The sequence below is a fragment of the Chroicocephalus ridibundus genome, chromosome 3 (assembly GCF_963924245.1).
Source record: "Chroicocephalus ridibundus chromosome 3, bChrRid1.1, whole genome shotgun sequence".
Taxonomy (NCBI): domain Eukaryota; kingdom Metazoa; phylum Chordata; class Aves; order Charadriiformes; family Laridae; genus Chroicocephalus; species Chroicocephalus ridibundus.
In genome coordinates this window covers 53,467,092-53,494,189 of record NC_086286.1, presented here as the reverse complement: position 1 = coordinate 53,494,189, position 27,098 = coordinate 53,467,092, and the positions used below count along the sequence as shown (strand labels likewise).

Genomic DNA, 27,098 nt, shown 5'->3' with positions numbered 1-27,098 from the left:
GGAAACTAAGGTAGAAGAAAGACTTGGTAATCTGTCTGGATCTTTGTCTTCTTCGGGTAGCAATGCTAAAGACTATTCTAAAATTGAAAATGTACAAAATACATTAGTAGACAATATGAAAGGGTATAGAATGATTCCAGTAGCACTTAAATGCATTTTATTTCATTCATCCAAAGAAATTAAGGCTTGGTTGCTTTACTTATGAAGTATGGAAGGTCTGTGTTCAACAAGCTTGAACAGCTTTATTCTGGAGTGAAAGCTGAATGTGTGATGCTGGACTAATTTGGCCAAAAATGCGAAACAGTAAGTGAAAAGGAGTAATTGCTGTAACAGCTTTAAAGCATGCACATGAAATTCTTTTGAAGATCTCAGTGGATATGGCAATGCATGGTAATTCAACTAGAACTTCAGAGCTTCAGCTGTTAGGTGAAGAGAGGTCACATGTAGAAAGTAAGTTTGGTTGCCTGCAATAATTAGGCACAATTAATAAAGTTTGTTCATAAGGTATATTGCACATACTGACTAGTTAACAGTAATGCCTAGTCTTAGATATAACCTTAGAATTAAAAAACAAAACAAAACATCGCAGATAAAACACTACCTTAAATGGCTTTGTAAGTTGTGGAAAACTTGAAAGATTTTCTTGTTTTGTTGAAAACCTAAATAGAGTGTCACTGTTAAAGACCAGAAATGTAGCTTTTATGTGGTAGTGGAACTTTGTAATTTCACAGGATGCAAGCAAACTGCAGTGAAAAGTCAGTTTAAAAAAAAAAAGTTTTAATTGCGTGAATCTATCATGGTTTACAGAAAGAAAATTGTAGAAAGCCTTGCTTAGATGAGATCTCATAAATGGCATGTCTTAGAAATAGTCTGCTTTTATTTTGAAGTAAATGGGGTTTGGGGCCTATTAAGTAATAAATTTAATGAAATTATTTAATTGCATATAATTAGCAATAAATTTTCACATAACTATTGATTAAATTTTCTTTAGATAATTCATAAAGTCAATAAATGTAAACTTGTTCCTACTCAGCACAATGTTACCCTTTCATACAAAGTAAACAGTGATAATCATTAAATAAAAATTTGATAAGGTGTTTTATGATCTGGCATTTTGAAGTGGAATGATCTCTGTCTCTTTCTTAACTGTTTTCCAGTTTTCTTTCTTCTGCACTGTAAAAAAAAAAAACCAATGTGGACTGTGAATTTGGGATGCATTTTAGATTAGTAGAATTATTTAATGGCGTAGAAGTGCTGCAATACAGTGTTAGTGTGACTTTGTTAGGTCATCCATGTAGGGTTAGGTTCTGCAGTGATTAGATAGCTTCCTATGATCAGACATGCCCATTGAATAGTCATTTCACTTTACAGGTGAGTGTTGCAACTTACACTGTCCAGTCACAGATAGTTTTTCTAATATCAAAGCTATTTGGTTGAGACTTCCTTAAACATTCACGTATTTAGTATAAAATCCCAACTTCAGATAAAGTTGAGGACTGTGTTCTTTCAGAACAAAGTCTTAAATGGACATATTGTATGTTTTGTTCTCTGTAAAGCAAAGACAATGAGCCTATGTTTAAATTAAATTGTTCTGATTATACTTCATTGACTTTGCTCACTTGAAAATAATTTACTAACATTTTTTTGAGCATTTAATTTAGATTTTTGAGGAACTATTTCATGTGTTTTCTTTTTAGAGAAATTGCCTATTTCCATATACAGAATTTAAAGATAATTTTGTGATATTCAGTTTTTAATAGGTATTATTCTGTTGTATAGTCACATAATCTCTATACGCAGATCTTTTTGCAGAGAGGAAAACTTCTGTTTTGAAATTATTTGTAGTGTTAAAATGTGGAAAAGTAAAGGAGCTTTTTTCTCCTTTAGCAATTGCCTTTCCTAAACCCTTTTTGTATGAGCAGGTTTTCCCTTTCTTTACTGTTCTTCTAGGACTTGCAGTCACTTTTGGGGGGAATTTCAGTCTATCTGATTGTGCCCTAGAGTGAGGTTCCTCAGTCTAAGACTGAATGGAAATTCTCTTTTCCTGTCTAACTTTTTTTTTTTTCCATTTGAAAAATGCCAGCTGGAATGAACAAATCAGGTAATTCTCTGCACTCATCCCATCAACAGTTCTTCCTAAACTTCATTTTTAAGCTGTACAAAAATGTTGTGTTAAGTCATATACTTGATCAAATAGTAAAAGCTCACTATCTCGATAACCTTTGGAAAAAACAAAACAAAATAACAACAAACCCCTCAAATTTCTTCTACCAAGAAGCTTTAGGACATGAAAAATCTAGAAGCTGAGAGTTGACTTTCAGGTCTCCAAATAGTCCTCCAGAAGAATCCTGTTTGTTAAGCATCCTGGTGACAGGGTTTATGTATCACGTGAGGAAAATTCAGACCCCTTATCTCCCTCCCACCATAATCTGGGTTGATGGTACTTGTCATTTGAAATATATATACACATGCTAAACATGCCTTTTTTTCTCTGATGAAAACAGTACTACTGAAAGCATGTCATAAAACTTGTTTTTATTGCAGAGGTACACAATGAATCATAATTTCCAGCAGGCTGAGATCCTGCCAATGTAGGATCAGCAACTAAAACACTGAAAATGTGAACAATATTTTATTTATGGTTGGGACCTATAGAGCATGTCTCACATTTGTGCTTCTGCCTTTTAGCTGCATAACAATGTACTTGCGTGCATCTGGTATTTTAAGTACACTTTCTACTAAGGTCGTTCTGAGCAGAGCTACACTAGATTTTTAAGTAGCAAGTTGTGATATTGATGTTCTTTATCCCCCCTCTCCCTTTTCTTGCCCATTTGGACAGCTGAGAGGAGAATGTGATTCTCTAAGGAGTAAAAATTCAAAACTTACTGTGAAAGAAAGTAAGGAAAATTTACCAGGTAGCCCTTGGAATGTCTGTGCCTCAAAGCTAAGAATATTTTTTCCAAATCAAATTTTGAGTGATACAGAATTCTCTTCAAGAAAGTGTGAAGAATCCATCTAGAAACAAACTTTAATTCCATGTATTAGCAGAGTCAAGTTACAATGACCTTGGATATGCTCTAAACTAATCTGTAATGATTACTGTCAGAGCAGTTCTTTTTCTGTTGAAAAGTAATGGCCTATGATATATTGGAGGCCAGATTAGATCATCCTGACTATTCCTTCTGGTCAAAGTCTCTGAAATTGGAAAAAAATGACTTGGAGTTAAGCTTAGGTATAAAAAGAGGGATAACAGTAATAAGTTCTGAATAAAATTTCAATATAATGTACTGGAACACTTAATTTATCAAAGGTTTATATAAATCACAAAAACGTTAATTCTCCCTATATATATACATTGTGTGTGTATACTACTGAGGTATGTAACAATCCTACAATCGGGTTGAATTTAAGGGTTTTTTTCCCCCATATCTGGCTCTGTGCATCATGGACTTAATACATATATTTCTATATGTTAAAGTGAAAATAATTTATTGGTGAGGGTCAAGCTAAAATTTTCAGGCTCTAGTATGGTTTGGCTGCATGTAATCTCAGAGAACTCAGATTTTAATTGTGTAGGGTTTTTTGCATATAAAGTTCTATTGCCTTGGTCATACTGAGAATAGGGCGCTATATTAGTCAATAGCTCATCCTGAATTCAAAGAGGATTCAGGAGCAAGTTTTAATGATTAGAGCACTGGGCATTTGTTGTGTGTCTTGTTAGTGGCCTTAATTTAGCTTAGAAAAACTTCTTAGTTCAAACGGGCTTAGCAGATTTTTTTTGAGATGTGTTTGTTTGTTTTAAGAAAAGAAGTAAGGTGTATTCACTTGTGTGATAAATTCAAGACTGTCCTCAAGGATTTTTAAAGAGAGAAAAGGAAGTGAGGCATGATCGCACTAAGAGGCAACAGGATGTGAAATTCTGCAGCAAGTTTGAGATGAACAAGATCAAGCCTGAGAGATCAGGAGGTCATGTTGTTAAGTCACCACAAAATAATGACAACAGAGCAGAAAGCAGTTTTTTTCCCTAAACTTATAAATGCTGATTTATGTGTGATTTTTACAAATACATTTTCTATGATGATAGACGGTTTCTTGCTTTCTGCAACTGAGAATAGTAATTTTCATATGTATCAAACTAGATATTTTAGCACTTCTTTGAATCCCAGTCTGTCTTCATCCCAGCAGTTACAGTGGTTAAGGTGGTAAGAGCAACGTAATTACTTGGAGGTGGGGATGAATATTAGGACATACAGAACTTGCAGAATGCATGGATTTCAGTATCCTGGGGTGACTTAGCTAACAGGACTATGTGTATAGTTGTCCACGTACCACCCAAAAAAGATGCTGATCCCCTTACAGAAGGGAAACATTTGAAATAACAAACAAAAAGCTCAGTATGGAGCTGTGTACTAGTTATTTCTGTGCCTGGAGTTTCAGATCTTATGTACTTATTCTGAGTTGAAACCAGCTGCTCTTCGGACTTTTGGTGAATATATACAGTGCAAACTTTATTTCTTAGTCTAATTCTTTATTTTTTTAGTGCCTCTACTTATGGATGTATACTGGAAAAAAACTGTTGGCATGCCTGTGTTTTTGAATCTTTGTGTGTGGCACTTTTATGTGCTATTTGATTATCAGATTTAAGAGTTTATTCATTGGTATCTTCAGAGTAAAGAACTGGAATAACACCTCCTGCCTAAAATGGGGCAGTGTTTTAAAACTCCAATAGGTAAGTTATCTTGCATGTTGTATTATGTTAGAGAAAGCTATTAAAACAGTTTGTGTATATTTAAGTGCCCAAATAAAAGCATTTCACATCTCACTTTGGGACACCTCATATCTCAAAGATGACAGCTTTTTTTTTTTTTCAGTGCTTTGTTCATACATTGATTTGTCTGTATATTTTATCCTGTTGATCTGTTTTAACTTCTTCATAGAAGACAAGCTGTGCCTACTTTTTACTTTGCATACACTGCAACTGCAATGTATCCCTTTCTTGCGTTGTGGTGCTTGAGTGATGGTGTGTTGTGTAGTTGTATGTTGGTCTACTAAGTCAGCTTAGTCACTAAAATTTTATTGCAGTTCGTTTCAGACGTTATTTATTCCCATTATGAGAATGTGACGTTCCACTTACAAAAGTGGGATACATCTTATTTAACCCTACCTTGCAGGCTAAGGGTTACGGGTGAAACAGGGAGGTTATGGAGGTATATGTATATGCCTGGCTGAGCATGACTTGCACTGAAAACTTGGGGTTTTTACTCTTTTTTTTTTTTTTTTTTTTTTTTTACTCTTGTTGAGTATAACTGTAGTTTGTTAAATATTTAAAATATGCTTACTAACAGGGGAAAAAAAATCCTATCAGCAACTTTTTCTGATAATTTTTTCCGAGCGCTTTTTAGTGAAGGTGTCTTTCTCTTGAGACCGTTGGTTTTACAGCAAGAACTTTGAGTGTATGGTCTAGGCATTGTTTGTAAATTACAGCAGAAGATAATGTCCTTTAGATTACTGTATGTTACTGTGGAGAATAGCATTGAAACTAGTAGTTGGGATATTTTGATGTAATTCTCAGTTCTTTTCAAACGTCTTGTAGTCACTTCTTCTGTTCCATAACATTTTAATGGGGTTTTAATGTGTTGTATTAAATAGTTGCATAGGTAGGAGGTGTATCAAGATAAATAGTTGCATGGGTAGGTTATGTTGCATGGTAAAAGGGGTATTAAAAACATTAGTAAAAAAAGTAAGCTATTTTTGTGTCATTGGTATGTTTAGTAGTCTTAAAGTGAATTTGACACATTATAAATACACTCTTCTTTAAGTGGGTGGTGTAATGGGTATTGAAATAACCACAGATGTCCTTAAATCAGAATTTAATTCAAACAGTCTTTACTTACATTTTTGTCAAATTATGCGGGATTGAAGAGGCTCGCACACTCTTAAGCAGAGTAATGCCTGAGCTCTGTAAGTTAATCATATTAGTAGTCCTCAAAGGACAAAATCTTCTTGCTGTCACAAATCGTTGAAGATTTTCTGAGTGGTATGACACTGCGTTTGGATTGATGTAATGGTCGTTTCCCCTTAAAAGCCTTAGGACATCTGTTCCCACTACTTCATGTGCATCCTCAGGAGTCAGTTGAGTTTGTGAGTTTCTTAAATTGACCCCTGTACAATTGTCTAAGCAGCAGGGGCAGCTCAGGAGAAGTAGCAGCCAGGACCACTGTTTTCGGTGGTAGATAGTTGTTAAATAAATTTAACTTGCAGAGTTAAACTTCACCTTCACATTCCATGATATGAGATACGTGAGTGTCTGCACGAAAATGTTTTTGCTTTAACTCCTAGTTTGCTATTTTACCATTAATTTCACCCAATAAAGTAAGAAGTTTTTGATGAAAAGGATTCTTGTTCAACAGAAAGGAGAAAACACTGTAATGTTGTGAATTTTTTCTTTATAGCTTTGTAACAATCTCGTGTATGATCTTGGAATCTTATGCCTTATAGACCTCTAAGTTACTCTTCTGAACAAAACTTGATTTTCTTAGTTTTGACTTATTTTCTGATACTTAATTTTCAATATTTTAAAGAAAGATTTTTTTTTTTAAATTCTATTCTCTGCTTATAGTCATCTGTAGAGGGGGGAAAAAAAAAAAAAACACCAAACACCCTCCCCTGCCCCCAACCAACCCCAAAGTCCCCCCAAAAACCCAAAGCAACAAAAAACAACCCACCTTTGAATTACGCTGCTGGAGAATTTCATTCAGTGCTAGTACTGTTTGAATCGGTGCCTGCTGCTTGTTGCAACTGGAGAAGTAACATTACAGTTGTTGGTAATACACAGAGAGCTAAGCTGGGGAATAGCCCTAGAGTAAAGCAGCCCAGGTCTCCCTGAAAGAAATACTTATTAAATTGTGCCTTGTGTCACCAGGCGTTCCTTTCTGAGTGTATCTACTCTTTTTGTCAGAGAAGGGTGCTGGTGCTGTCTAATGCTTATTTAGCATTTCAGCAAGATCCCATTCCATGTATGTAATGATGAGGAGCTTCAGCCAGTTCACTGATTAGACATAACTTAAAATGTTGGCTACAACCCTGTACTGGTTGAGCATAGTTTATCTGTAATATATAATTTTAAGACAACATGACTTCTCATAATAGTGTTTTAAGTATGTAATTTAACGTGCTTTGGATATATTTTTCTTATTTCTAGGCATCCTGCTTTTGGGTTTTTTGGTGATCGCATGTTTTTCATAAGCAACATTTTTAACTTCCCTGTTTACAAAAAAAAATTGGACTTCATCTTTCATATATAGTAATTACATAGTTGAAGTGTGAGTGGAAGGAATATAGAAGGGGCTTTAAACCATTTTTTGAATGGATTACGTGGTACCACCCCATCTTACTTAAAATTAATGAGCTATTATGTTTGCCCCAACAGTAATGCGTATTAGTTAAAATAAGCTACCCCCTTTGCTCATTTGCATCTAGTATGAATGTGACTTTTCATTTTTAATTTTTTTTTAATTAGCCTCATGCTATCAGATGAGATGTTTTAGAAAAAACATTGCAGCGGCTTTTACGTTCTGATAACTGCCTCACTACAGCATGCATTCAGACAATTTACAGGCATGTCAGTAGTGGAAAAGAAAGTCATGTTTGTCTCCCATTTATAGCTAGCCAGCTCATGTTTTTTCACTCTTTCCCATTTGCAAAGAACTTCTAAAAACTGTTTTACTACTTATTTTGCTATTTTGAGGCCCTGAAAAGGATTTGAGCTTTTTTCCGATCGCTTTTTATCTTAAAATTTTGAAATACAACCTCAATCAAATTTCTAACTGATGTTTTATCTCTTTTTTTTTTTTTTTAATTATGTATAGTGTTAATTTTTAAAACTGTGTGCAAATCACCAGTAGTGATAGTGCAGAAATACTTAACCCTGGAAAGGGATTTTCTGTTATTCATTATTCAAATGCAGGAGAACTTGAAGGAGGTGGGGGTAAGGGGAAGAAAACCAAATTTTTTTTCTTTCTTCTGTGACTTAGCTTCTGTTGATTTTTGCATTGTTTTCCCTTAACTAGGTTGTCTTATATTATGGCTTCTTGGGATTTCAATCTCAAGTGTAAACAAGAAGGAATAAATTGTGTCCATCACAGGATAAAATAAAAACCCTAATTCCAACTCTTCATGCCTCTCTTAAACATCTTAAAGAAGCAAAATAGGGCACAAGCCCAATTTTTTTTTGCTTTTCAGGTCTCCTTTAAGAGCAGAGACAACCATGATCCAGCAGTTTTGGAGGTAGAGGCAAGTAAATGTTTTACTTCTTGTAAACATTCCAATAAGTTTTTGCAAATCACCTATAATTTGAGGAGACCCTCGTTGAAAAAGAATCTCGCCCCACCCCACCCCCTTCCCTAAATGGTGAATCTGCTTTGTGTGCTTGATGTGAGGAAAAATATAGTTAAGCTTTTATTGATTATTGACAGGCTTCACTCAGTTACACGCTGTTGCAATACCCAATTGGTGTAAAATACAGAAGTTTAATATTAGTAAGGTTTTTGTGGGAATAGTTGTTGAAGTTTTTTTCTTTTGAACCGATCTTCAAAATGTAAATTGTGTTGTGTGGTTCATCATAGTGATTTTTTTTTTTTTTTTAAAAAAAAAAAAAGGCTAATATTTGCTCCCTCCAGCTGGTGGTTTTCATATCAGCTCTTCAGCATTCTCACTAAGGGCAATTCAACAACCTTTTATGTACTGGGTCTAAACCTGTAATTATTTCTATGCTGGGGACATTTCTGAGAGCTCATGTTGAGTTTCTCCTGAAGGTATCACTTATGTTCTTAAATTAGTATTTTTGCTCTTTTTCTGAAGAGTACAGGAAGGAACTATGCATCTGTTTTGCGGAAGTTTTAAAAATCAGTCAGCCTCTGAGTGCTATTGCTCATCAGAAAACGTGGCACCTTCTGATATCTGAAGTTCCAGGGCTGCTCTTAGGACAATTTAAGTCAACACTTGCTGTTCAGTACCAGTTGCACAGCCATGGCTAGGTATACTTTCTCCCTTCCTTGTGACAGTTACTGATGATCTAAATGACTATGATGACCTGCTTCAGTGCTGAGCCAGCTGAAAACTAAAGCTGGAAACATCCTATTGCTTTTGAGAATCATGAACTGGATCACAAGCACTTCAGGTGGGACTTGCAGCACCAACTTAGAATAGCTTAAACTGTTGTGGGACTACAGGCTTTGGGCAAAGTGCAGTAATTGTTCTTGAATTAGTTGAACTGGATGAGCGTGTCTTCTTGGTATGCTGTGGAGATGATGCTTTTTACATCTTTGGATGATAAATACCCAGTACCCAACAAGTTCAGAGCATACAGGCTTGCAATAGCTGTTCTCTCTACCATTAATGGACTTTTTGCTGTGTTTAATTTTCTTATTTAAGTATGCAGATGTTTGAAACAGACTAGCATTTTTGACTGTGATTGATATTAGATGGGTGTTAACTGAGAACTGGGAAGCAAAGTTATGAAACTGTACACTTGGGTTTTAATTCTTTGAAATATCAGAGCTGGTTTTTGAGAAGGGCTGGAATTTTTCAGTGTTTTTGGTGTCCTTTTCGTGTTTTAAGTAGTGAAGTTCATTTGTGACGTATCTGGATGAATTCTTAAATCGTAATACAGTGCAAAGATTTAACATGTAATAGCAAATACTACAGTTGTAACATGGAGAATATTAATGACAAGTAGCGTGCTGACACTGTTAATTCTTCCCATGTTTCTTTGAATGCTTTGTAAAGAACCTTCAAACCACTTCAGTTAGGAAAATAGTGTTTTGGGGTTTTTTGGACCTCCCTTTTCCTTACCATCAATAAATAGAGACAGTTTTCATCGTTTCATAACAATACAGGATTACATGTATTTGAGAAAGTTTTGTTCAACTTCTCTTTAGGGAGTTGGGGGGGAAAAGTGCCGTTCCGTGATAGAGGATTACGATGGGGACAGGAAAGAAGCTAGTTTTTGGTGAGCTAATGTGACAGTATAGTTCAGTGGGATAAAACATTTTGCTAGTTAATAAGACGTATTGACTCAAATTAATACCTGTGACAGTTTATGAAGGGACACTGCGTTGATAAAGCAGAACTTGAAATTTTGCATAATCAAATAAGTCTTAATTTTTCACATTACAGTGACTTGTGATGGAGCTGTGATAATTTGGTTAATTGTAGTTTTTATTCAGTTCGTGCACTCTTACTCAAAATCTTGCAAATGAAAATGCCAGCAGATTCAGTAATTGATGAGATGACAAGATATTTTTTAAAATTACATTCCTTTAGTGAATGTCTTTGTACATTTTACCAAAAATTGTGGGATTCAAAAAGTTCATGTGAAACCGGATGTCTTTTTGGAAGGATGATGTTTTCTCCTAAACAGCAGTTGTAGGACTGCTAATTGACTGGGATCTTCAAAGATGCATATCTAGACATTCTCTCCTAAGACCAGTATACATGTATGCAATGTAAATATTGTGATATTTGACTTTGAATTAAAATTATTAATAACTTTCTTTTGTGTTTATGTAATCAGCAAGGGGTTTATGACACTTTATTTTACACTGGCTTACTGATGTTTTGGGTTTTTTAGTCACTGAATTGATGTCACCTGAGAGGTAAGGGGGGGAGGGGGAATACTGATCCTGAAGATCTATCATCTCTGTACTGTAGGAAAGATTTCCCTAATATATTAGCAGTGGTTTTCTTAAGAGCCATTTAATATTGCCAAGCTGGTGCTTGGCTATACAGTCTTTAGCTGGCTTGCCTATTACTACGTTTTAATCTAGCCTTGAGAACACATGCCACAGGCTGGATACCCCTCATTCTGCAGTCGTTATAATCAATAGAGTTGTTGCATGAAATTGGTCATAGAAAGTTTTGGAACAGTGGTCACACTTTGAATTATCTAGGTGGTAACTTGTGTGTGTCAAATCCCGTATAATTGTAGCAAGGATTTGAGGCAACTGCTGCAATAAAACAACGTAATTACAGACTGTGTGCAAGGTTTCAGTCATAAATACGTGGAAAGTTTGTGTGCTGAGATCATTTGAGGCAGTAGTTCTGAATTCTTTCAAGGACTCAACTTTAGTTCATTAGCTAATATTTATTGTCAGTTCTGTACTCAGTAACAAATTTGGGGACTTTTCTGTATTCCTCATAATAAAATTTTGTTTTATTTTTAAAGTAGAAGTTAGTTTTATTTAATTTGCGCTAGTATCTTGCCTGTTACTTTCTGTTTGTTTTGAACTGTTGTCTGGGTTATTTGTTTACAAATAAATTTGTTTTGTAATTGTTGCAACTGAGTAAATATGGGAAGAATGGAACTATTTCAGGAGGAGGGAGTAAAATGATTAAAACCCAAAGATTAAATAAGTATATCCTTGTGTAATCACCATAAGACTAAATTATTGTAGTTTTAGAGTACACTTGTTAATAGCTTAGCGAAAAAATAAGAGAATGGAGATAAAATATAAGGCTAGACTGTTGTTATTAAATATGTTAAAATCTGTCTTAGCAGTAATGCTATACAAAATGCTATAGAAATGCTACATTGTTTGTTCCACTCAGTACAGTACTACTGGTTGTGGGTCACCGTTGAAGAAAAAGTTGAATAAATCATAGACAATGAACATACTACACTATTATTTATGCTCTGTTTAGGATTACCATAGTACGAATCCAAGGCAGACGACACAAAGTTCACATAGATCATTCCGCAAAACAACAACAAAACAAAACACACGGAAGAAGAAGAAAGGGAAAAGCAAACAAAAAACTCCCTCAGAAAACTTGATGAATGGAGGCTCAACTTGCATAAAAACATTGCAATTAACATGTAAGCTTTCTAGCTATGCAGCAAATCAATTAGTATATGGATTAGAGTGACCCTGAAATCGAGCTTTTCAGTTGTTTCCAACTGGTGGAAAACCTCTTACCCTGTCTGGACAGCACAGTGTATTTGGTGACATGCTGTGAACTTAGGCCAGTTGCAGCATAATGTCTGTTTAACAACAATATTTGTGGAAAATGAGTTTGTTAACATTTGTCAATGAATTTGACTGTTTATCTTCTCCAAAAGACCCATGAGCTGTAGAGAGGACCAATATTTAGAGCAGAGCAAGCCACTATCTAAGCAGTGGGATAAGAGCCACGGGCAATCATCTGCTTAACAGTACCAGCTCACTAAGATAAAGCCCTTCCGTAATAGAGTTTCAGAAGGCCTGCTGACTGCAGAATTAACTTTGAGCGTCATTTCTGGTCTCATTCCTCTCTAATCCAAAATACAAGGCATCCTTCTAACACTTCTGTAAATCTGAAAATTCCAGAATTTAGAACTGTGGGAGAAATCACTGTGTAAAGAAATGAGAGAGCAAATAACTGAGTGACATATTAATGATATAATTCATCAGTGGAAAGCACTCTAAGTGATTATGTAATAGGGCAGTATTAGTGCTGCTGTACGATGAATAGGGAAACAGGGCCACTGAAACCTAGCTGGTCTGTGAAATTACACATTTTTAAGAGTGTTGAGATTGCAAATTCAAACTAGAAGATGCTAGAATTAAGGTTGCTTGTTACAACCTTTTTGTACAAATGAGCTTTTCCTTGGAGTTAATCACTGTGCTGTGAGTGACTAGGGTTTTTTTCTTTGCCACACTCCCATTTAAATAAATGGGCCATAGTATGTTCGTTTCTCAGGTAAGCAACTGAAATGTAACATTTGAAGTGGAAAATGTTGATTGCTTTGCATGCCTAACGTGACGTGAGTGGAAACTGAGTTTTCAGAATACTTAATTTTTAAATGGCAATTTATGTATTACAGTAAAATTACATTTGACATAAGCAGCACTGGTAAGTGCCCAACACGTCTACTGAGTGGCAAGTCAGGCAGGCAGAGCGTGGGGTTCCCGCGTCCTCACCCCCTCTGAGGGTGGTTGGAGCTGCGCAGCCTGCTGAAGGTGTGACTGACAGCTGGCAGCTTCCCACAAAGGGATATGCCTGGGCCCTCCTTTGTGCTCAGTCTGCTACTTGGGGGATGTGTCACTGAGCCAGTTCAGCTTGCTGAACGGGCAAAACCTAATCTGACAGCAGTGGTTTGCTGCTGTGTTAAACTGGCTCTAGAAGGGCCCAGTGAGAGCTGTTGCTGGTGCAATGATGAGGGAAGGACTCTGCAGGCAGCCAAGGGGAAGATAAAGGATTGAAGCCACTTGTTTTGGTGGGAGCGAGCAGTTACCGTTTAGCTCTGTTGTCAGACTGAAGTCTACAGAAGAAACGCTTCTGTACAAGAAAACGCAGAGTAGTTATCACTTGTGATTTGGGAGAGTTTTTTTCTCTGAGTTGACTATGTAAGATCGGTATTCTAATTATAAGCGCAGACATTGTGTCTAAAGCTGGCAATATTCATTTAAGCAACCACTTATGAAAAAGTTTGCTTTATGTTTAGCACTATGTTTTCCTGTTGGCATAAGAGGTGATTTGAATCTAATTATTCAGGATAGCATTTAGCTGCCTGAGCCCTTGAATCTTCTTGCCATCCCTGCAGACCTACAGGAAGCAGGAGTGATTCAGACACCTGCTCTTCATTATGCATCTTTGAGGAAATCTTCAAGGCAGATTCATCCTGAGGATTGAAATAAGAAAGGGGAAATAAGAAAAATGTTAGGTATGATCATATCAATGCTGATACCCTGTTTTTCATTAGGGTCAGGACTCCACAAAGCTTATGCATGAGATCTGTTGTAACATTGATTATTGCCCCCACTTCTGTTTTTTGCAGGCTGACTGTGCATGGTCTTGTCAAAACTCACGGTTATTGTTAACTTACACATTTATCCAGAACAGAAAGAGCCATTCCCAAGCAGCGTATTCCCGTACAGGCTTTGAGATAAAGCTCTGGTACTGCAACCATGTCAGCCTGGCCTTGGCAGCAAAACCAACTTTGCTCTTCTGTGCATGGCCTCTTTCCTGCATTTTGCTGCATTTTTGTAGTCCAGCGGTAAAGTGCTATTGGCAGTGTGTCACTGGTTAAAGTATCAAAGTTTAGACTTACTCCCCTTCCTCTACCCTTTCTCCTCCCTAACCTGCCCCTGAACCAATCTAAAATCAGATGACATTAAGCTGGGCGGGCGTGTTGATCTGCTTGAGGGTAGGTTGGCTCTGCAGAGGGATCTGGCCAGGCTGGACCGATGGGCTGAGACCAATGGTATGAGGTTCGACAAGGCCAAGTGCCGGGTCCTGCACTTGGGACACAACAACCCCATGCAGCGCTACAGGATTGGGGCAGAGTGGCTCGAAAGCAGCCCGGCAGAAAAGGACCTGGGGGTGCTGGTTGACAGCCGGCTGAATATGAGCCAGCAGTGTGCCCAGGTGGCCAAGAAGGCCAACAGCATCCTAGCCTGTATCAGGAATAGTGTGGTGAGCCGGACTAGGGAAGTGATCATCCCCCTGTACTCGGCACTGGTGAGGCCCCACCTCGAGTACTGCGTTCAGTTTTGGGCCCCTCGCTGCAAGAGGGACATTGAGGTGTTGGAGCGTGTCCAGAGGAGGGCTACAAAGCTGGTGAGGGGTCTGGAGGACAAACCTTATGAGGAACGACTGAGGGAGCTGGGGTTGTTTAGCCTGGAGAAGAGGAGGCTGAGGGGAGACCTTATCACCCTCTACAACTACCTGAAAGGAGGTTGTAGAGAGATGGGGACTGACCTCTTCTCCCTGGTGACAGGTGATAGGACGAGGGGAAACGGGTTCAAGTTATGTCAGGGGAGGTTTAGATTGGATATTAGGAAACATTTTTTCACTTTAAGGGTTATTAAACATTGGAACAGGCTGCCCAGGGAGGTGGTGGATTCACCATCCCTGGAGGTGTTTAAAAAAAAGGGTAGATGGGGCACTTAGGGACATGGTTTAGAAGTGGCTTTTGTCAGGGTAGGCTAAAGGTTGGACTCGATGATCTTAAAGGTCCCTTCCAACCTCAGCAATTCTATGATTCTAAAAAACCGGAGGTGATGAATGTTTGTTTTCTCTCTTTTAATTTTTTAAACTTCACTGAGCAAAAACCAGTTTCTGTACGGCTCAGGAAGTTATTCGAAGCTTAACTGCTACCTAGGTATGTTTGGTTTGAGTCATGAGGCTCTTATTTTTGTTGCTCTGACAAATAGTAAAAACCTAAAGATCACAGTGTCCTAAAATAAAGCTAACAACACGTTACTGTAAAAAAACAATTTTTTTACAAGTCATCTGGTTTTAAAGAAACAGTAGTAACTGTTTATATTCTTAAACAAAGGTCATTTAACTTTTTTGTACATGTGAAGAGAACTATGAACCTGTTCTTCTTTACTTCAGTTGATTTTATGAGGGAGGAGTAGGAAAGAGTTTTCCATTTGATTTTGTTAAATTTAGCTGGTAGTTCTGTGCAGAGTTTTATAACTGTATCTGAAACTCGTCTGTTACATTGCGGGTTAAGAGGTAGTACTTCTCAATTTTCTTGGCACACTGAGGTTATGTTAACATGTTCAATCTGAGTTTCTGTTAAAAATGTTCTGCAGTGATATATTCATACGCTTTTGTGCAAAGATCTGGAGTGAGCGAAACTTCACTTTTCTTACTAAGTGTTAGGAAGTTTCTGAAAAGATGTTAAGGAGGTTAGTAATCACGCATTATTGTAAATGTTAACAGCATGAGAAAATGGGGAGGAGTAGTTCTGTCTTCTTTTAAAAGCTTACAATTATTTTGTAACTAAAAAAAGTGACGGGTTGGCGTGACTATACTGTCATTTTACAAAGTTGTCTTTACAATATGCTCCCTTAAGACCTTCACCAGGATTTATGCAGAGGAATCCCTGTTGATATATCTTTTATTTTTCACATACATGGCATATATGTGCCTCATTCTTGAAAATTTAAAAGCAAAATGGTTGTATTTTCAAGCAGAGGCTGAGTCACTGGACTCTGGAAGTGATAGGCAAATTGAGATTAGGAAGGCAGAAGTGTGCATATGTCGGCATTAAAATGCAGGGTGTAAGCAGCTCTATTTATTCTGGTAGCTCCAAAAGGTCACTTAGCTGATACATTTTTCCCCTTTGTATTTCTTTCTCCTCCTTTTCTTTAACAGTACTGTAAATTCAGTCTGAAGTTTAAAAAAAAAAATAAAAAAATTAAACCCCCCAATCATTTATTCCTAATTATATTAAAAAAATTAACAAATTATGTATGAATTAATGTAGCTTTGTCTGTTTCTTAGACTTTTAACATAAATGAGTGAAAACTGCTGGAATTCGTGCTTAGATTAAGTAGGAATAGCATCTGAAGAAAAGTGTGGGTTTATTCTGTTATTTCTTGACCCTCAAATTTTGTTCGACGTAGCTTATATGTGCAGCTGTCATAGAAGAGCCAGAGCACAGGCGTTTGAGGATGAGCTTAACTGAGAAATGGATCAATTTAACAGTGAGCTCAAATTATTGAGGAGAGGAGTGTTCATGCATTGACCAGGTCCGCTATGCAAAGCAGCAATCAAATCTAAGCAAGGCAGAGAGGAAATAAAACATGGATTAAAGAAATAAAAGTGGTTGAAATTGAGTAAGATGCCACAATTATCTGGGGCATTTACAGTTGATGAAAGTTAAATGATAGTACTTCAAAAGAGGAAAGAAAATGTTTCAAAAATTGCAAAATTATACTACCAGCCTAAGAGCTGATCGTGTTCTCTATTGAATACGAAAATATCATTTATGGTTTTTACTTCTACAAGTGCTAGTGACTAATACTACAGTGACTGCAGTGTTCAAAACTCAATATGCTGTAAACAGTAGTCCAAATTGCAGGCAAGAACAGTGTTTGGGGGTTGGTGTGGGTTTTTTTGGTTGTTGGCTTTTGGTTGTGGGTTGTTTTTTTTTAATTATTTAAAAAATCTCTAGAGAAATATTCAGGACTACTATACTGTGTAGACTAGAAGACTGGGAAACCAATGAATGGCCACTTTTATCCCTTTAATACAGCTGAGGAATAGTGGTAGCATTTTTATTTTTAAAAATAGAGTAAGTATTCAGAAATTGAAACCACAGCTCAGGTGTTTCCCGTTAAGTTCACAGATCATTAAATCACAGGCTCGATGATGATCTTTTTTGGTCATCATCGTAAAGTAAAAGTTTCATATGAATGGAAAAAGGAAAAACTAAGGGGCTCACCTTGAAGCTGGAAAAAAAGGTTCTCCTCAAAGTGCTGTTTATATGTTTTAGCCAGTCATTCACAACTGCAAAAAGCCTCCAGTCCTTAGTAATAGTTATAACAGCCTCACTCTTCTGACTAGGTAAAGTCTGACACTTCATGGTAATTTTAATTGCATTCATCTCTAACAAATATATCAAGGTATTGTGTTTATGCTGTGCGCCTCATGTGCTAAATTCTCATTTATTCCCTGAGGATACTGATGCATACAAAACTTCTTTACTTTCATCCCAAAACAGTGAAAATATGTCTTAGCAGGCTCCTGAGTTTTGATAGCATTTGACAATACAGCCTGTTCCGCAAACCATTGCTCTTATTTTTCACACTGGCACAACTTGAGACAAATACGAAAGAAGAAAACCTTGGAGAGATGCGATCCTGTTGCGTGTTTGAGAGAAACTCAGCCTTTGCGATGCAGTTTCTGCTGGCTCTGCTCTCTGGAGCAGTTGACTGTCCAGCTAGTGAGAGTGCTGGCTTGGGCGGTGGCAGAGCCTTCCTCTTCGATCAGAAGCCCCTGGTTATTGGGCCGTCGTCTTGTGCTGTGAAGCCACAGCTTTAGAAAGATGCAGTGTGGTGTTTCCTGCACATAGGAACCATTTTGGCTGCAGGGCAGATCTGAACTTGGGGCAGCGCTTGGTTTGAAGTTTCCTGAGCACAAAGTCTGTGTTGAGGCTCCGAGACAGAGAACAGAATCCTCTGCACGTTTAAACATTAAGGTGGTTTATGCCATCAGATTTTTTCAGAATAGTTCTTAAAAGATCTTTTAGATAATGCCTCATGACAGTGTTTGACAGCTACTGGCTAGTTTAATGTGAGCTGGAAGATACCACTTCTTAATCCAGAATGGTCTTGAAGGGGGCTTAGTATACAATAATAATGGATAATTAAAGACATACTAAATAATATAAGTTGTCTGAGATTCAAAACGGTAAATATGTGACTGTTAATTTAAGCAATTGATCTGTTGCTTCTATAGGAGAGAACTTTGATCAGAAATTTTTAAGTGTGAAGTAAGCTATGGTGTTCTCCCTGACCAGGTGCTACCCTTTCAGCATTGCTTTTGTTATTTTTTCACCAGCTTTTTGCTTGTGAACTGCTACCATTAGAAGCTCAGTAGGAGCAAAAGTCTATGTTAATTTGCCTGACTGTAACTGCACAATTAAAGCAGTTTATCAGCAGGGGTTAGGACAATCAGTGTGTTCCGATGCTTCATGTTATAAAATTACTTCTGTTGTTCAAACAGATACTGTAATTAGTGCATCATTTTAAACTGGTTTTCTGCAGGGCTGGCTTCAAGTTTCATCTGATAAAAACCTCAATTTTTGCTTCTTACTTAAGCACTTACTTTGTTTGCAGGCTACTTCTAAACTTTTATTGAAATGTTAATGTCAGGAGTATATCACGTGAATACACTTGAGAATACAATTTGGGGGGGAGGGGTGTTGTTTTTCAGGGTGCTTTTGTTTGTTTTTCACTGGTCAAGACTTAAATTCACTGGCAAAAATGGAAGGAGAAAATGCCATATTTGTATTTACAATTATTACTACGTACTAGCATTTAATAGTTCTTACACAGATGAACAAGTAGCTTCATGTCAGATAATAAAGATAACTGTTGTTCTGTCCCTGGCACATACGTAATTAGGTTTCACTTAGGATAGTTTCATGAGATGTGGTGAGTCTTTAAGTGGCAGTTATGTGTTAAAATATGATCCCTCATCTTCTCCCTTTCTCAATTATAGCACTGACCTTGTGTTGACACTCAAAAGCCCCTTATGATCTTATTCAACCGACTTGTCCAGCAGAAAAAGGGGGGTAAGGGGTGTCGTTTTGCTGCATCACCATGTTGCCCTGGCTATGAAAAGCTGGTGTGGTGCTGGGCCCAGTCCCAGTGGAGGAATAAGAACTGACTGGTAATGGGGAGTGAACCTTTGAGGTCGTTAGATTGTTCACAAAAGTATACAGTAAGACAACAGTATGAGATGATTCGAGTGATTTTATTTCATTAGGGCTAGAGCACTCATGAATATGTATTGGCTGATGTAGAGTTATTTGTATATCTGAGACTTTTAAGTGGCTTATTCCTTGCACAATATGTTACTGAAATCCTCCATCTTCCAAATGTTTGTTTTCAACGATCTCTGCAGTGGAGATGCCAAAAACTTAAAAATAAAATTCTGTAGTGCAGGTTAGCAGAAAGAACAGTTACAAGAACAAAAATTACATTGAGCAGCACAAGATGGACAACTCTTGTGGCCCATGAAAAGTTGTGACTAATGACTTAGAATGCTCTTTTCCCTAAATGTCTTGGGTTCCTCTGGCTTGGTTTTACCAGTTCAACGGTGTTTACAAAAGGTTAAATAAGGTGTAATCTGTATTGAATGGTTGAGTAATGTTTCTCTCAGAGTCATAATTCAGACCTGACATTGTTGCATGGTTGCAAATACATATCAACTCTTATTTAAAAATACTTAATCTAGAGCAAGACTAGAATTTGCTTACAATGACCTTTCGAATTTATCACTTCTTAGTTAGATTTAACTTTTGTTTCAAAATCGCTTTGAATCAACACATTAACTTCTAAAATTCATACAGCTTCTTTTAAACTGCTCTTCCAGTTATTTTTAAAACTTTGATAAATATGTGTGAATGTTTTCACTATGGAAAAGAAACATTCATCTAGAACTACTTGTTCTAGATGCAATTGTAATGTACCTATAGCACAATCTATTAGACAAAATATATTGTGGTGATTTTATTAAATAGTTGAATTTCTTCTCTCCACATCTTACCTCCTCAGTTTGACTGTGAGAAGTGGCTGTGAGTGATTATACTGTTTCTTATATCTTAGGACAATTTTAATTAAAGTTCTTAGAATGTACTTGAATTAAACCTTTGTATGGTTTAGAGGACTAAAGCTTTTCTGATGCCTTTTAATTTTAGCATTCAATTTCATTGTATGAAAACATTCTTCCCTTCTACTCTAGCTTTTTTGTGGGTTTTTTTTTGTCGTTTGGGAGAGCAGCTTGTTGTAATAGGTTGGTGAAAACAGAATTTAATAACCTATCACTTCAAGATGAGTGAGGATACTCAACATTTACTTGAGTCAGTGGCTTTATTTCTTTAAAAGGCTCCTGCTGTTGCTACTGAGCTGTATTTGTCTTTTCTAGTGGCCAATATTACTGGAAACTGTATGAGTTAGAGTGGAAAAAGTACATAGGATGGGAGTTGCACTTTTTTTATACTACGGGCCATAGCTTTGTGAAAAAAATGTCACGTGGAAAACTTCCATTCTTATCGCATTGCATTCATTCTTTATTGTCTAACTAATATATCCCTGCCTTTATATAAACAGATACTAGGAAGGTATTTCTTTTCAGTGTTTATTTCATTTTCCCTTAATGGCATTCTGACAGCTAGAAATGACTGGATTGTATTTCACCAGTTTTTAATCATCAACTTATTTTTAGTCACTCAGCCATACTGTGAAGGTCCTTGGCCCTTTGTGGTGAGAAATACAGTTTGAGATTTTTTTTTAAAAGTTCTTGATAAAATATTTTGTAATGGCTTGCTTTCTTAAAATATCTTCCCCTTTCACCATTTGAATCTTTTGAACAATTTCAGTCAAGCTTGACAGGCACTTCTTTCCTTTCAGTTTTAAGTTTTTCGAAAATTACTGGCTAGGTAGAGAAGAGGCCTAACAATACCTCTAGTCAAGGGAAGGGATATACCAAGTTTTCAGTCATGTGCTTTGCCTAGCTTACAGAAAGCTACTAAGCTGCTGTCTCTTTCTTGTTAAGTCGATAGTCATATTAAGAAGGAAGCTTTGGGATGGGATATGGAGATATAAGTAGAAGTGGCCTTAAACGACTGGGATGCAGGAGGTATAAGACCACGACTTGGAATTACTGTGGTAGTGTGAGGTGTACGGAAAACATAGGACACAAATCAACAGGGAGCTGAACTTCAGTAATTCTCATAGAACAACTTTTCTAATATTAAAGCTTGGCTGTATAGATGTGAGTTAATTGCATCCTCTCTGCCTGCTTTTTGGTTCCCCACTAAATCCCTTCCTGAGAAAACAAAAAATAATTAGGAAAACCCGGCACAAAAAACCTTCTGTAATTATGTTGATTTTTCTTTTATTTTTGTGCAACTGAATTTCAAGTTGTAGCAAGATTATTATTTTTTTTTTTTTTTAAACTACCTGATCCATTGACCTTAATAGCAAGATAAATACTGAGCAGTTTCTTCAAGTCCATTATTGTGTATAGGTACTCTGAGGATAATGAGTGTATACACACAGACAACAGAATGAAAGCAAAATCCGTTTACAGAATTAGGCTATATTTAAGGATAGTGAAATTTCTGCCAAACAAGGAGCACAGTGAAATTTCATCTGCCAGTTATGTTGCTCTTAATGTTCTTTAATTTAGCAGACAAGATAGTTTGGTTGTAATTAAGCTTTTCTAATATTGTTGTTCCCCAAGGTTGTGGCATAAATCATCTTACTCTGTAGTTTCCTGAATCTTCACTGCCTCCATTTTTCCTGTATAATTCTTCCATAAACAATCTACGAGATGCAGGAAAACTTCATGCTATAAATTACTTCTTGTGTATGTAATATAATTTTGAATTTATGCAATTGAATTTCTTTTTCCCGAGTCTTTTATTCAGGTTTTCTGGTTTTCTTGGTGCTGTTTCTTTCTTCTACGCACGTACCCTTCCTGCTGTGATAACAAACGTTTTTTGCCCAAAGTAACTCCCATGGCAATTTCTATTACTTGACGCTGCTTTTTCTATAGGTAGACCTGGCAACCAGGCTGAATTGCTCAACAGCTGCTACTGAAGGACAAAAGGCAATGGGCACACTGAAGTAAAAGAAATTATGTTTAGACATAAGAGAAAGCTTTTTTATTTTTTTTATTTTTTTTTATTATGATTGAACACTGATTGAATACTGAACGGGTTGCCTGAAGAGGTGATGGAGTCTCCATCCTTGGAGATATTTAAAAGCTGGCCCTGAGCAACATGCTCGAGTTGACCCTGCCCTGAGCAGGGTGTTTGGACTGGATGATTTCCAGGGTCCTGTCCCATATCAGCCATTCTCTGGTTCTGTGAAGTAATCTAGTTTGTTTTAGCTGCAGTTTACTTCAAGATACCCACAGCTTGTAGTTTCTTTCTACAAAGTTTTGCAGCAGGGCTCCTGCCCATCTTTTTGCCATTTGATCCCCAAACATTTTCAAAAGAAAACCCTAACCAACCCTTGGAAGTGTTGCACCACATTTCATGAGTCTTAAGACAGACACCTTCCAACTTGACTGTCAGATACGTTGAATTTACCCATTCAGCATTTTTTATAATAAAACAGGATTGGGAAAAGATGTTTTCAAGACTTGTTGCACAGAGGACTAGTTTAATTTAAGTAGAGATTTTACTTGGGGGAAAATATGTTTTTCCAAGCCATCCTTTCAGAATTTAAAAGGAGAATGAGGCAACATAAAAAAATGCAGCTTTTAGCTGCAAGGGGTTGCAGGTTATCTCTCCTCCCATGAGTTAAACCTGTCATACATTTTGCATCTGACTTTCTGTTGGAATGAATGGCCTAGTGTAGATCTGATTTCCCACTTTTGGTAAAACCAACCAAATAAATAAATGAACATACGTATTGGTATAATATTCAACCAGCATTTTCAATAAACTGAAAGACTTGGAAAACTTAACCCACTAAGAAAGCAACCACATGGGTTCCATTCCAACCGAAGGGAAGCAGTGGAGGAATTTGAGGCCCCAGTGCGTTGAGGTAGAACAGAAGACATCCCATTCCAAACTCTCTTTATTTTTTTTCCCTAACTGTTTTTTCAAAACATATATGTGGATTTTTATTCTTCTTAACCTTTCTTTCAGTCTTACCATTTGACTTAAGAAATAGTACTCTCCACAACAACAGGACTTTTATTAGAAGAGCATATATAGAACTAGTCATGTACTATTTCAGTTATCTTACTGATAAGTATTTGTATGATTGTGAATGCTGTGAGGTCTGACAATACGTGTGATTATTGACTTTATACACAATGCGTTCCACCTAAAAGTAAATCAGGGGGTGTGGGGAAAAACAGTAAATCTACAGTATCATATTTTTATTGTCCTATGTGCAGCTTCTCTTTTTTTTTTTTTTAAACTGAACAAAAAATTCCTCATGCTGCAACAGAATAATTTGAAGTACAGCACCAATAGTTGAGATTATGTTAATCTGAAACATTTAAATACCGAATAACAGAGAGGCAGGCTACTTTGTTTTATATAACAAAGAAAGTATTTTTCTGTGTTCTAAAGGTTACAAATCATGGAATCACAGAATGGTTCAGGTTGTAAGGGACCTTAAAGATCACCTCGTTCCAACCCCCCTGCCATGGGCAGGGACACCTCCCACTAGACCAGGTTGCTCAAAGCCCCATCCAGCCTGGCCTTGAACACTTCCAGGCATGGGGCATCCACAGCTTCCCTGGGCAACCTATCAGGATTGCCCAGAGGCAATAAATCAGTCATACATCCACTATAACAATGTGCATTTTATTTTTCGTTGCTGACAGGTGAAATCGATGCAGCACAGCAGGGGCCCTTTATGTTTGTCCACACTATGTATAAGCATGCCATTTAATTGTATGGTGGCTAAAACTGCAGTTAGGCATTCCCTGTTTTTCAGGAACAGAACTTGATTTACTTGGGGACACCTTTTCTTGTGATTTGCCTTCCCCACCCCCCCCCACCCCCCCCCCCCCCCGGTACTGTGGTTGTGCAGGCTATTATGCATGTCATCTCATCTCATGTGTTAGTAACAGGTACTTTTCCCATTCCAGCTTTGTGTCAGCTCACCACTGGTCAGTACAAGAAGAGGTAGTGGCATGTTTCTTGCTCTGCCCTCTGCTGGTTTAGGAACCTTCTCTTGTTCATCATACCTGTAATGTAACTTGTCACCATCTTAAAAAAACTCACTCCTGATTTGGATTTTTAAAAAAGTAAATTGAATTGTTTAAATAGTAATAGTGGAGATTTGATCATGATTGAGTGAAATAAGCTGCAAATACCTTGTGGTAGATAGTTCTTTCAAAGATTAAATTACAGTAGAGAACATGTTATAACTCAGCCGCACTTTGCGTCAAGTACTCTCTTATAAATGAGAGTTGTTTTTCTCTCTTTTTTCAGCTTCTGAAATTCACAGAGATATTTTCACAGTCATCATTGTTTAGAAAGTTGGTGAAGATAACATTTAAAAAAAATCACTGTAGCTGATAGTATGGAGTAGTGCGTATGTGCATATGTTACATGAAGAATAGAGAAATTTGCTTCAAAGTGCTGATTCCTTTACATAAATTATACATACATCTCTCATGATTCTGTTTTTTATCCTTGTCTATTCCACAAAACATTTCAGACAAAGCAGCTGAATTAAAGATAGAACATTCTAAGGAACATTGCTCCCTCAGGTATATATGAATATAAAGTACTGCGAGCATTTGTTAGTATTAAATCTTCGAACATTTCCTCTGCGTGTCTGATTTCCTGGAAGAATTTCAATGAAATTTGGAGGAAGAGATACATTTGCAATTAACTTTGCTTGCCCTAATTTTTTAAAAATGTGAATTGTGGTTAAGCCATAAGTGTTTGTCTTATAAATAGCAGGCTCTTTTATTATGACCAAGATTTTAAGTTTTAAATAAGTGGGTTTTGTTGATATGGGCCTTTATTTAAAGTCAAAAGTTATAATAAACTTTTCTCATTTACTAAAATTTTGATTCCCCCTGATTTTTTTTTTTACTCATTTTACTATATCTTAAATATTGTCAAATTTAAATTATGTTTCTGGGAAATTTAGCTAGCTTTATTCACTGTTTAATAAAAACAGAAAGCTGCTTCTGTTGTTGTGTTCGTTATCTCATTTTTTGAAAGTCCAGATACTTGCATGTATTACTTAAATTTACTGACATCTGTTGTTTAAAAATGTGTACATTTAAAAAAATGTTTTGTTTAGTATGCCCTACCTTTCTGAAAACATTACTAAGTTTTATCTTTGGGATTATTAATGCCGTCGATGTAACAGAGTACCTGTGTAATGATGACCATTTTGTTACATGCTCTTCTGTAACTTCAGTATTAAAGCCTTGTCATCTCCTCCTCTTTGCCCTTCATCCAGTACATGTAGCTCTGTTTTGAAAATTGCAGCTTCTATTCCTTTTGTAATGTTTGATTCTTGAGCCTTTTTTTCATAAGTATTTAAAAGCCATTTTTAAAACTGAAGAATTGCTCCCTTTTCTTGTCCCTTGGAGTGATTCAGATGGAATTCCTATGTACGGTGTCTGTATCACTTTTCTTGAAAATACTAGGTTTGTGTAACCATCAGTATGTTTTATCTGTTTAACCCTTGAAAGGCTCCAAAGGATTTTGAAAGTAATGCTGTGTTTGTAGTACTTCTTGGTTGGTTGGGAAAGATACTCTAAGAAATCACATCTGTTTTGTAGTCTTTTCTTTAAAAAAAAGTATGAGGTTCCAAAACACAAACAAAATCCTCAAAAAGATATTTTGAAGCCTAAGTTCTTGTTAAGTAGCCACATAAAACAGTCTCCACAATGTCTTTTCCTATCTCGCTGAAAATACAGTTTGTACTATTCACAGAATTGAGTTTGTCTACTGTTTATGTGATTGTTTTATACAGAACGTAACAATGCTTCATAGCTTCCATGTTTTAATTTTTTTAGGAAGAACAGAACCGAGGCAAGCCCAACTGGGAACACCTGAATGAAGATTTACATGTACTTATCACTGTGGAGGACGCTCAGAACAGAGCAGAAATAAAACTGAAGAGGGCTGTTGAAGAAGTAAAAAAGTTACTGATACCTGCAGTAAGTATTTGTATGCAAGTCTTCGTTTTCCATTTCTAGAAGTTACTTCTGAAATACAATTAGTACTGAAGCAGTAAGAGTAAGCCTGCAAAGCAGCATCCTAAAATGAAGCTTAATATTTTTGTAATACTCTAGTGATCTTTAAAATGTCTCATCCCGGATCGAATTATTCTGCAGAACAGAATAATATTTTTAAGAGATGGTTTTGGGGTTGGTTTTTTTGCCTGTTTTAGATACGGATGCAGGAAATTCTTATACCTTTAAACTGTTACAAAACACTAGCTTTCTCACCTTCTTTCAGTATAAGGATGCTTCACTTTAAGGCTAGGGAAATATGATATGCTTTTATGGTTCGCTTTGAAATGATTCTGATTCTTTAAGAAAAGAAGGCATGTTTTCCTAGATCATCACGTTAAACACCTGACAAAAAGAACAAAACCCTTCAGGAACACGCTATCAAAAAACTTTGCTGGGGGAAAAATAAGCACAGTGAGACTGGAAAATGGGTTGTACTTCTCATTTCTTGATAATATAAACTGCTTTCTGCCCAGCCAGGTAACTTAAAGCCTTTCGTAGGGACCAGAATTACCCTGTAAGAGCCCTTCTCTTAGATCTGCTCTGTATTCTCACTCAAAGCAAGGTGACTTAGCATGGCTGGATAGTGCATCCCATGCCATTAACTTGTATCTTGTGCTGATTTTTACCACCATTTTTGTGCCGTTATAAAACGATAAAAATAAATTATATCTTTTTCAGTGGTGGAAAAATTCTCTATGTTACAAAGAGAAATTGAGACTATCTTGTGAAAGAAAGTAGTAGGTGGTATTAAAATGACCTAGTGATTTTGGGTGCTTAGTGAATGCTAATAGATGCTGACTGTGAGGGAGCTTACGGTGACACATGCTGTATAAGCACATTTATTCAGAAACATTTTTAAA

At 36.7% G+C, this 27,098-nt stretch overlaps 1 protein-coding gene across 10 annotated transcripts in view; it reads left to right on the top strand.

Moving 5' to 3' along the window:
• The window catches only part of QKI (QKI, KH domain containing RNA binding), a 161,335-nt gene that overhangs the window by 83,019 nt on the left and 51,218 nt on the right, over nucleotides 1–27,098 (top strand). For 5 of the 10 annotated variants that reach the window (XR_010070310.1, XM_063329180.1, XM_063329179.1 and 2 more), the window contains exons 4-5: nucleotides 8,242–8,292; nucleotides 26,017–26,160. Coding sequence is in view for 9 of the 10 variants with exons in the window: in XM_063329180.1 (XP_063185250.1) it covers nucleotides 8,242–8,292; nucleotides 26,017–26,160 (195 nt within the window). In the remaining variant the exon portion in view is untranslated. The remainder of the gene's footprint in view (nucleotides 1–8,241; nucleotides 8,293–26,016; nucleotides 26,161–27,098) is intronic. The other 5 variants (XM_063329184.1, XM_063329182.1, XM_063329186.1 and 2 more) reach the window with 1 other exon arrangement.